The following is a 12,039-nucleotide window of genomic DNA, read 5'->3' as shown; positions in this document are numbered from 1 at the left end:
ATGGCCAATTAAAAATGTTGTCACAAACATGATTTATTTTAGTAGTTATTACGGTTTTAACAAACATCATAAAAGTATGTACAAGGTTCATTTTCAGCTCTTAAATTCAAGCAACTGTTTTTTTTTTTTGGTAAATTTCTATTCAAATATATCTGCAAAATCTCTGAAAATATATTATTTTAAAGTTTTCACAAATGAGTTCATTCTGATCACCTTTCAAACTATCAAACAATAAGGCATATAAATTTACAACTTTAATCGATTTAATACACAAATTGTCTTTACTTCGTATCAAAGCTAATTTACTGTAAATTCTTGAAGCAGCAAAGCAACCAATTTTACTTTCATTCTATCCTCTGAAAACTTAGCTAATATTAATATTTCATTAAATTTTAAAGTTCATATAAAATGCACTGAAAGCTTGATTTCTGAATATGGATTTATTTATATTAATGCACTTACAATATAATAACCCTACCACACTGCAAACGATCAATTTTTTTTAGTTAAAAGTCAGGATAATAAATAATCAGCAATCAAACACAAAAAATGGTCAGAAGTATTACTAGTTCATTTTCAGCTAAATTAAGGTTGATCTGATCAAGCAATTAAACAACATTTATAAGGTGATGAAACAATTATAGCAGCACTGATCAGTCATTCCCTTCAGAAGAGGTCAGATGCTCGGTAACACTACCATTTTTACTATCGGTTTCATTATTATAACTAAAACAAGGTCCTCAAGAAGAGCAAAATCCAATGACACATAAAAAACTAACATATACAGTATTGAACTAAATCACAAATCTCACAGGACCTCCGTTTTATTTAAACATACATAAATTTCACTTCTATATAGCCTGTTTAGTATATATTACAATATGCAGGATAAACATAAATTTTACATAAACCTATGTGTATGTGCGTCTAAAAAATGACGATGCATGGGAATTGTTTTCTCTAGCATCTATTTCTTTAAACAGATATTAATTTGCATAACATTATGAATTCAGAGAAAAATTAAGTAAGTGTTGCGCAAAGCCCAAGTTCAAAGTTTTCCCACAACATTTTGTCCTATATTCTCAGAATATTGACATGGTGCACTTTATTGTGACAAAATATAAAAAATATTATGCCCCCACTTTTCGTTAAGCCCAAAAAAATATGCATTTATAATCAGCCAACTGTCACTATTTTTTGTTGCCAGCCCTAGCACTTTTTCCCCTAGGATAATTTATTTTTAAATCCCCAATTTGATTTGTGCATTTAATTGAACAAGTTATACCCAGTCTTTGAAGTGCTTTGTACGTAATATATAGTAATCAATATGGTAAAATGTAATGTAAAAAATTACCCTAATTTTAAAATGAGTGCAATACGAAAAACATATTTCTTGGTGGGGCCATAATGGATGTCCATTCTTGTCTCTGTTGGCACTAGCAAAGGCCAAAGTTGCAAAAGGTGATAAAAGTTTAGATGGCAATGAATACCTATTTTAAACCAACATTTCTAGCAATGAAAACATTCAAAGTTTATGGTAGTCCACAGCGTTGCTATGTAAAGTGTTTGACCGATGTTAGTGTAATATATTTTTGAGGTTCAAGTCACCCCATACTGAAAGGAAGATTTCATTAATTTGGAATGAAATAATCAAAACAGAGACTGAATTTATGCAAATACACAATTTACTGATGATTTGTAAATTTGGAAAGAAAATGTATTCCGAAAACATGGGTATTTATTATAATAACTGCTAATAAATAATGAGTGTACTCTGAAGTCAAATGAGACCAAGATCCAGAAAGTAAAATTCCATTGTGCAGCTCATTTCAGGTTACTGTTAATGTTTTTGTCAGTTATAAGAGCACATGATAAAACTTTCATTACAATAATGTTGTTGTTGTTGTGGGGTTTAATGCCCTTTTTCAGCACACGATAGGCTATTCATGGCGGCCAGTATTAATGGTAGAGGAAGTACCAGAGAAGAACCACCAACCCACGAGAAACTACTAGCAAGCTTTCTCACATACCCACATTGGCTGAATCCAAGACTCGAACCGGTGCAGACAGAGGTGAGACAGCAGTGATTCATAACGGAAAGCGCTTTAGACCACTTGGCCACCTCACTGCAATAATGTAAGTGTCTATGGAAAATGTGACCATTCAGTGTAGACCACAACATTTTGATGGCAAAACTGTTGTAATGAAACTCTCATTTATATAGCATAAATTTGGTCTTCCATAAAAATAAATAAAAGCTGAGAAAAATTGAAGAGGGGCTTGGGATTCCTCCCCAAACAAGGTCTCAAGAAGCAGTGACCCCGATGGGGGGGGGGACATTTTACACGTACAAAAAAACTGCTCCTGGTGCAATTTGTGATCATAAAATAAACCAAAATAATCATTTGAGAGACTAATAAACTTACCAAAAAATGTTCAACTTGAGTTCAATAATTTCACAATATTTATAGTCACATGAATTTGTTCTCCAACACTACTGATAAAGTTATTTCATGTGCATGTCAGTGTTCACATCGTAATTAAGTCACAATAATTTGCCAATTTTTGATGCAAATATATTATACTTCTCTCTTTTCATAACAAATCTGTCAAATAAACACTAAAGTATATCAACTACATACAAATAATGAATCCCATACATTCACTTGTCTTTTTCTCCAATGGCCACAACCTTTTGATATGCCAGTCTGGCTCTTTTTGCAACTTTGGCAAAGATTTCTGTAGCCTTCCTTTTTGTCACCACTGGCCTTTTTGGCTCAATATGCAATCATTTCTTTTCCATCTCAATGACAGCCTTTTTCCTTTCAAGCTGGTGCTTGTATTGGTGACAAGCATTGTGCATATTCTGACAGAGGGCTACATCTGTTCTCTCATGCAAGAAATCTTTCTTTTTATAAATATTTACATCTGCAGCTTCTTTTGTAGATGCTGTTCCAAACTCTTCCAACCATGATTACTATAATTCAGATCTTTATTGCAGAGGTCACAAAATGCCAGCCCTCTAGCATTCAGTTTTCTTATAAACTGACCAGCTAAATTTCCATCAACTTTTTGCTCCAGTCATTCCCATTTCCATACATTTTTTAAACCTTTCTCTAAACTTGTTGTGTCATGGTCTCGCTCGACAACTCAGGATGCCATGTTTTGCAAGCATGCTTCTTCTTTCCATTTCCATCAGTTTCCATTACACAAAGATTCATTGGATGAATTTAAACATTTGACCAATCAGAATACTCTTCAGAAGAGTCGTGTGCTAACTAATATATGGAACAAATAATTTAAAAGGGTCACTGCGGATAGGGATTTGACAGACCATTATTTAAAAACCTGATCAGAGATGATATAAAAATTGGACTACAGCAAGAAAATTCTGATTCAAGTCAGAAGAAAAGTGAAATTCCACTTTAAAACAGAAAAATCGTGTCAGATAGCACCGTTATTGAATATGTACTATTATTTTCCTTTGCCCCTTTAAAATTGTCTTTTCTCTGCCCCTTTAAAATTGTTTTTCTCAAAATTTGGAGATGGGGGGACAGTGTCACCTGCCCTGAAGATCCTAGGTGCAACATTATTAAGAGAGACTGATGTAATCAAAGATTAGAAAAATATATCTCATCTTCTGGCAGAGATAAAACTACATTTACGTGATCATTTTCATCTTTATATTTAATAAAGGTAAGCATGGTTAGCAGAGTATACACAAAAAATATTGCATCTAAAGAAATCATTTATTCTTTTCGCACACAAGTGTTATTAGCACTATTAATATATAATACAATATAAAGGTAAAACATGTTGTTTTGGGTTTAATGCTATTTTTCAGCACTTGATAGGCTATATAATGCAGCCAGCATAACTGGTGGAGAAAAAGCCTCAGAAAATCCTGCTAACAACCACACTTACAAGAAGCTACTGGCAAGCCTTCTCACATACCCACATTGGCCAAGGCAGAGATTCAATCCCAAACAGGTTTGTTGGCAGTAGTCAGTAAAGGTGAGTGATTCAGACCACTCAGACACCTAAGGACTCAAGGTAAAAGATAAACTCTACATAAATCTAAAAGAAGCATTAACATAATCTCACATACACATACACTGCAAAGGCCATTTTCACAATTTGTATCAGTGTTGGTACTTATATTATTTCTCAATAAAATATACTATTCCAATCTGCACAAAGGTGAATGAACTGCTTTGAAAATATTTCTTAATTAAATTAGGAAGAGTCTTGCATTATTTACTTTGTAAACAGAACAGTCACAATCTTGTGTCAAGTCAGGGTATTGATTCCTTAAATGAGTTTTGAACTGCTTAAAATAATTAGAATATTTCAAACAATTGTAAATGTCACATTGAAATGTAGTACTAATATTAGTACTACTACTTTGTGAATGGGTTGACAATACAAGCCTATACGAATGAACAGCGCAGCTGGGTGCAATTCACACCTTGGGCTTTTTCAGCCTATTATCATCAATTCTGAACATGTTCCTTGCATATTATGAAAGAAATTAATTAGTCTGATTACTTATTACCATATTTACTAAATGTCATAGAAATACGTGAAAAATATTGTCCTCCTTTGTTATTTAACTGTCTGGATCATTTGGAGTATTAGTTCAACTGTGAGCTAATTTCATTTTCAGCCTCAATTTTCTTCAGTGCCATATGAAGACACTGCATCCTTATTTGCAAACATAAACAGATTTTAATAAGTTTGGTAAGCATTGAATAACATGTCATTAGAATATCCAAATACAGCATAGCAAGCCTTATTTGGAAAATGAATTACCACGAGAATCTCGCGTTATATGTCATAGTGCATGAAGTACAGTTAACATCAACATGCCAATATAATTTACCCAATATGGGCCTAATAACTTTATCATTAGTCTAACTTCCTGAAAAACACAACTTTACTTAAGTGGTAATAAATTTAACCATGGCTTAATTTGAAAAAGTTAACAATATTTCAGATAGTCTGCATAAGCCTATAATATGGTTCGATAAAGCCTGGCTTTTGGGCCAGACCAGTCTCTAGTTTGGTCTGAATATAATTGGTCCAAATCAGCATGAAACCCTAAGTCCTACAATGTAAGATGCCTCCCATGATATTTATATTTTTTTGGGTCGTGATCTTACTGCCTAAATAATGACAGCTCTGTGGCGTGTTCCGTGGTCAACTAACATAGAAACAAGAAGTCAAATTTTCAGAAATATCTGGCTGGGTGTACAGACTACTGGCAGATGCTAGCATTTGTTGAAAAGGCTATAAATAGCATTTCAGACTTTAACTGCTCATAAATAATTACTTATTATATATGTTACTGAGGTACTGAAAAATAAAGACAGTTTTGACATAAAAAATATATGTTTGTTAATTATTAATTTCCGGTCATCTAAATAAACATTACATTCTAGGCTAAGTAAAACTGGACATTACATATCTACATAAAAAATTAAAATAGCTTTTATTTTTATCATTGCAGCTACATTAAACTATGACTGTTTGGTAAAAACTTAAATATTTAGAGTGTATGTGTGTGATTTGGATTTTTTTAACTTAGCTTCACACAAAAATTCAGTCATATCTCTACAATGTCTGCAGTGTGGCAGTTTATAGTAAAGTCTAGCACTGGACCATCATGCCACAGACATACAGCATCATGTCCCACCAACTTACATTATCCTGACACCAAGCCAACCAATCCCAACACTAACCTCTTAATGCTGAGCGCCAAACGAGGCAGCTGTATTGTTACAGGTTAGATACCCCATCCCTTCATTTATGGAAGGATAATCCTAATTTTCTTTGTAATGAATCCCTGTGGTAAGACATAGCACTAAAACAAAAATAACATGTGCTATGTCTTACATTGTAGGACTACAATAGCTTGTAGCTCTACATCATGCTTTTTGGTTTTCATGTCTAAACCAAACTCTTTCCTGACAAATGTAATTAATACATGATTCTTCTCATTTCGTTAAATTTCAAAAACCGTATACGATATCAAAGATATTTAGAAAACATATACCATTGGCATTGTCTCCAGAATCATTTTACCCTGATGAATGAGTCACAACAAATAACTTATGATCACGATTTAAAAAGCATGACCCTAATCCAATTTTATGACCAAAACTGATTTAAGTTACATGCAAGATAATACTGATGAAACAATTAAATTCGGTCTGGACACTTGACTTCACGCGAGATAAATTCCACCAAACATGACTTACGATCCTCTCTTCTTGTATTCATTCTTAAACCGTGGTTTGGCCTTCGACCTCTTCTTGCGGGACTGGATCGCCAAGGCTGGAAAGAAAGATGGATTTCTCAAATGCAATTATATTTCCTTTAACGATGCATGCTGTATATAAGGTTTAATAGGACTAAATATTTACCTTTTCGAGGAATTTTCGTACTCATCATCGATAACCCTCAATTTCATTCATCCAGTCCGTTAAAGCGCATGCGCAATGTTGCTTAGCTGCATTCTGGGATCGATCAGTTTCCGTCGCGCGCTTACAGGGTGTGACGAAAGTATTTCATTATTCGTGTACGTTCCTGACAAATTGATGTTTTTTTATAATTTTGGTTCAGTGCTTCATCACAATAATATGTTTGCACCGTGCATCGTCAACCTTCACAAAAATAATTATTTTAAGAAAATGTATCCGGAATAATTATGAAAAAGAGTTTGGTTTTCTAAGGTTTCAGCAGTACATATGAATGAGTGGATACGATCAATTGTTGATTGTTCCCATGGGGAAAATGTGTGAATATTTATTTAAAAAATAAAACCAATTGTAAAATACGAAATTGTACAACGGAACCTCAGATGAAATGAATATTTTTGGTAACCAATTACAGTCTTTGATTGCGCTTGGTGATATATATATATATATATATATATATATATATATATATATATATATATATATATATATATGGTTGATCAAATTGTAGTAGACGGGGGGGGGGGGGAGGTTACCTGTTACGACTGTATGGTTACAAACTAAGAATAAGTAACAACATAAAAAACAACAAGGTTTGTAAAACTTAACAAATAATTTAATTATTAATGAAAATGTGAGAGGAATTATAGTATTGAGGAAATACCAAAATAATTCTGATAAAATTTTATGAAACTGCAAAACAATGAGTGTGTGATTTGGATTTTTAACGTAGTTTTAACAATTTTTCAGTCATATCGCTACGATGTCTACAGTGTGGCTGTTTATAGTGATGTCTAGTACTGGGGCATCATGTTGCAGACATGAAGCGTGATGTCCCACCCAGTCACATTATCCTGACACCAGGCCGTCCAGTCCTAACACTAACTTCGTAATGCTGAGCGCCAAGCGAGGAAGCTGTTAATCCCATTTTTGTAAGTCTTTGGTATGACTCAGCCGGAGATCAAACCCACGAACTCCCGCATCCAAGGCGGACGTTCTAACCACTAGGCCACCGGAGTGATACTCCAAAGCAATGAAAAGTTCCTTATAAATTTGAAAGCCGGAAATATATTGGTCAGCCAAGAATCGTAACATGTCAGCTTAGGTCAAATGATTTATGTTTTCCCAAAGAAAAGTTTGTCTGAAAGAGTAATCTTTCAAAGTAACACTTGTCGCATCTTCACTAGCCAAGGTGCCGATGTAATAACCCTATCTACACCTTGGCGGATCGAATACATTTATTTGTGCTTTGTCCTAGCGAGATCTGTTGGATTTCATGATTGGCCTCCCTTAGTATGTAATGCCAACTAACAAATAGTGTCGTACATTGTACATTGGCCGAAAACGGTGGGGCAATTGACCTATAAAGGATACTTTGGAAGTTTAATATCGAAAACATGACTATGTCCCAGAGGGAAGCCATTACAGTGGTGTTTGAGTTAAAGGTATTTTTGCAAACACTGAACGGCACTGAAAAGTTGCTTATTTATCAGTTATCCAAGTTGTGTGCTCCTTTGTCTGGATCATGTAGGAACAGTATTAAAATTTGAACAACTTAATTTTGATTGGATACGGTGGCTTGCCGTCGCATCCAATGAAATTCACAGACCCGAAGAACAAAATTATCTGCTCGATTCCCCATGGTGTAGATAGGGTTATCACATAATAATAATAATAATGAGGACTTTGTATAGCGCCTATTCTTTAGAAGCTCTAAGCGCTTTACAACATTAGACAACACCTATAAGATAAAAAAAAACATATAAATATTGTTACAAAAAACAAACAACATGAAATTAGAAAAACATTAAAAAATAAAACATGTTGAGAATATTTCAGGTAGGAAACATTATTAGATCTTTAAATTTGTTCTTGCAGTCGAAATAAGTGAGTTTTGAGAACATCGGAACCTTTGTTTGCGAAGATGCCTTTATCGTGAAAAGAAAATGTATTTTTCGCAACAATAATAAATATGTTTTCATAAAGAAAGGTTGGAACTATAGTGAACAAACTACCGGTAATTCTAATTATTCCTCTGTATACCTGAAAAGAAATGACATAATTTTGTGAAAAGAATCACGTCTATACAGAGGGATATGAGGTAATAGGTACTAAATGATGGGGGATGGCGCTTGTGATATTTTCACAGTTTTTCTTGGAAACCGCTAGATTGGGGGTGGGTATTAGTGAGGAATTTTGTTTCGATTGTTACCGACCGTTGTGTTCAGTGATCCTACATTCTTGGTTAATATTAAATAATGAATAACATTACAAGAGAGATGTTTTTGTAAGACGTTCTCCTACCCACCCCACAACTCCAGAAATGACTAATAATTCTGGCTAATAAAACATGATGGTGAAGAGAGCTATGACGTAGACGTCCGCTGTCGGCGCTCATCCACAGAAAACGGGTTCCCTCCACTCCATGTTTGGCGCAAGTCACTGTATTTTAATTTAGCATTAGAAACGTATCTACCCTCATAAGCATAGTTCAGCCCCAACAAGACTGGAGTCCTACATTGTTGCTGTTTGATTCAGCGCGACGTTTAAGATTTAATATTATTATGTAGCAAAACTCACTTAATCGTTTGTTGTTTTATTTTACTACTTATTTGCGGTGACATACATACAACACAGGGCTATGAGTCGCCGTAGCGGACAAAAGCTGGTCCAATCAAAACGTTGCCGTTGAAATTTTAATGTCATATGCCCAGAATTCCAATTTCACGTGTTGTATCAAAAATGCATGTCCTTAAAGATCCATTTTCTAGGTCGAGATTTTAGATTGTATTTGTAAGTTCAATGGCATACGTCGAGAATTCCTAATTTACGTATTGGTTCAAAGAGTTTATGCTGAAAGTTCCACTTCATATGTTGAGTATTTAGATTTCATCTGTTGAATTACACAGCGCTGGCTGAAAATACGATATCCAATGTCGAGATTTTGGACTGTATCTGAATTACACGGCCGTTGTTGAAATTTTGATGGCATATGTCGAAAGTTTCAATTTAACATGTTAAATCACATTGCTTGTGCTGAAAGTTCCATTTCGTATGTTGAATTTTTAGATTTTATCTGTTGAATTACACAGAGGTGATTGGACATTTTATTGTGCTTGTCAAAATTGTTATTTTTATTTGGTGAAATGATGTGTTGGTGTTAAAAGTAACATTACACAATATCCACTTTAACAATTCAAAATAATATCGAGTATTAAGATACATCATTCGTGTATTCGATTATGAGGCGCCATTACATTTCATGCATTTACAGTTTGAAAGTTACCATTCATAGGTCGAGAATTACTATCAATTTCTTCGTTACAGGTCGCTCTCGTGAACGGACCGTGTTATTTTTAAACATGGAGGCTGCTTCTCGTTGCTGGGAAATTCAACAGATGAAATCTAAATACTCGCCATATGAAATGGAACTTTCATCACAAACAGTTGCATACAACGTGTGAATTAGGGAGTCTCGACATGTGATATTGAAATTTCAACCATCGCTGTGTAATCACAGGGGCTTGTATCGCTGCTTACAATTGACCTGTCTATCATACATGTACTATATAAAAACTACGAGGACACTTCTCTCCTTTCTCGCACGACCCATTTAAGAATAAACGCTGTTATTTCAAGCTTCATTTCGCGTGGCGTAATAAATGGTACCAATGTTTAGCTCTGGCATTCGACTTCGTACGCATCCAAAGTCTGGCTTACTATTGTAACTTTAAGAAATGCCAACCATTTTCCCGCGCTACTGCTCGACATGTCCGTGATCGCGCTCGTTTAATATGCAAGAACAACGCGCTGAATGGAATACTACCTTCTCATTGGCTAACTGAGAATAAGTTATAAATAAATGCAAGACAGTATTCCATTCAGCGGAATCTCACTTGTTTAGCTGTATGTTTTCTGGTGCCATTGGCAAAGTAGTTTGTAATTTTCTTCCCATCAGTAATTCGGCAGGAATGTATCCATTCGGTAAAGGTGTTGCACGATATGTCAAAGCAGCTTTGTAAGGATTGTCTGCCTTTCGGCAAGACCATTGCGCTGTGGGTATTTTCGGACTACTTTTAATATACCTGAATCCATAATAGTTTGCAAATTCTTCTACCATTTCGGATGTGTATTGAGGACCATTATCTGAAACTAATACTTCTGGCATACCGTGCTGCGCTAAGATTGATTTCAAATGAATGACGATTTCTTTTGAACCCGTGTCTTGCAATTTTGCTATAACATTGTATCGTGAAAAATATTCAGTCACCAAGAGGTATGTTTGACCATTCAGTTCAAACAAATCTGACGAGACTCTTTGCCGTGGTAGACATGGAAATTGATTTAGTATCATTGGATCAGCTTGATCTCTAGAGTTTTGACAAGATTTTACCAAGTGTTCTATGTGATTGGTTAGTCCTTTCAACCAAACTGACGTTTTGGCTGGATCTCGGCATTTAATTTTATGTCTTGCTGACAATCGTGAATTCTCTCTTTGATTTCTTTTTTAAATGATTCTGGTAAGACCAAGCGTTTACCTTTCATTAAAAAACCAGTTTGCACTGAAATTTTAACTCTATCTGACCAGTATGGTTCAAGGTTTCCGTCGATAGCCAATTTCTCTGGCCATCCCAGTTCACAGAATTGTTCAAGTCTTTTGCGAAGCGAACTATTTGGATTTTAAGATGTGCAAGTCGAGTATTTTGATGCGGGCAAATTACTCAATACAGAATCAGCATTGGCGTTAGTTTCGGCCTGAAGTACTCTGTCTACTCTGACACTCTCTGAGTAATACCTTAAAGGTGCTCTGGATAGAGCATTGACAGTAGATTCTTGCCAGCAATATGAATAATAGAAAAGTTGAATTACATCAAACGCATTCTGAAGCGTTAGATTCAAGATTTTTGTACTCATTGGTGGTACTAATAATACGTGGTCAGTTTCAAGTTTGAATTGTGACCCAGTTAAACAGCTGTTGGAGCGTTCACATGCACAAGCGGTTGCATGAACCTCTTCATCTATTTGAGTTTAGCGTTGCTCAGTTTCTGACATACATCGCAACGCGAAAGCCACCGGTCTTGTTGCACTACTGTGGTTCTGCCTTTACACAGCACCTAATCCAAATGAAGATATATCTGCAGATACAACTATTTCTCCATTTGAATCATAATATAACAAAGCTGGCGAACATATCATGTTTTGCTTGATATCTGTAAAAACTGTTTCTTGGTCTGGACTCCAAGTCCACAAGTTTTTACCTTTCAAAAGATCACGTAACGGTTTTGATTTTTCAGCCTAATTTGAACTAAATTTGCGCAGTTGATTTGCCATATAGAGAATTTGTTGTATATCTGTTGCACATTTTGCAGTTTCCGTTTTATTCATGGATTTGATTTTTTTTTCATGATCGGATTGGCAACCATTTTCGTGAACAACATACTCAAGAAACCTAATGGATGGTCTTGAAATTTCAAACTAATCAGCGTTCAATGTGATGTCAGCGTTTTCAATTGATTTCATAACTTTTTCTAGTCTTTCATAATCTTGTTTTTGTGTTTAC

General features: G+C 34.8%; 1 protein-coding gene across 1 annotated transcript in view; it reads right to left on the bottom strand.

Annotated features, from left to right (window-relative positions):
- Positions 1-6,509, bottom strand: part of LOC149789311 (SRSF protein kinase 3-like) — a 121,219-nt gene extending 114,710 nt beyond the window's left edge. Inside the window, exons 1-2 of the mRNA XM_089975517.1 lie at positions 6,426-6,509; positions 6,261-6,336 (exon numbers count right to left, since the gene is read on the bottom strand). Coding sequence (XP_089831643.1) covers positions 6,261-6,336; positions 6,426-6,453 — 104 coding nt within the window. The 5' untranslated portion in view covers positions 6,454-6,509. The remainder of the gene's footprint in view (positions 1-6,260; positions 6,337-6,425) is intronic.
- Between the last annotated feature and the right edge of the window lie 5,530 nt (positions 6,510-12,039).

This window comes from Sinohyriopsis cumingii, chromosome 11 (genome assembly GCF_028554795.1).
Source record: "Sinohyriopsis cumingii isolate HCF-2022 chromosome 11, ASM2855479v2, whole genome shotgun sequence".
Classification (NCBI taxonomy): domain Eukaryota; kingdom Metazoa; phylum Mollusca; class Bivalvia; order Unionida; family Unionidae; genus Sinohyriopsis; species Sinohyriopsis cumingii.
This window is presented reverse-complemented; position numbering and strand designations above follow the sequence as displayed.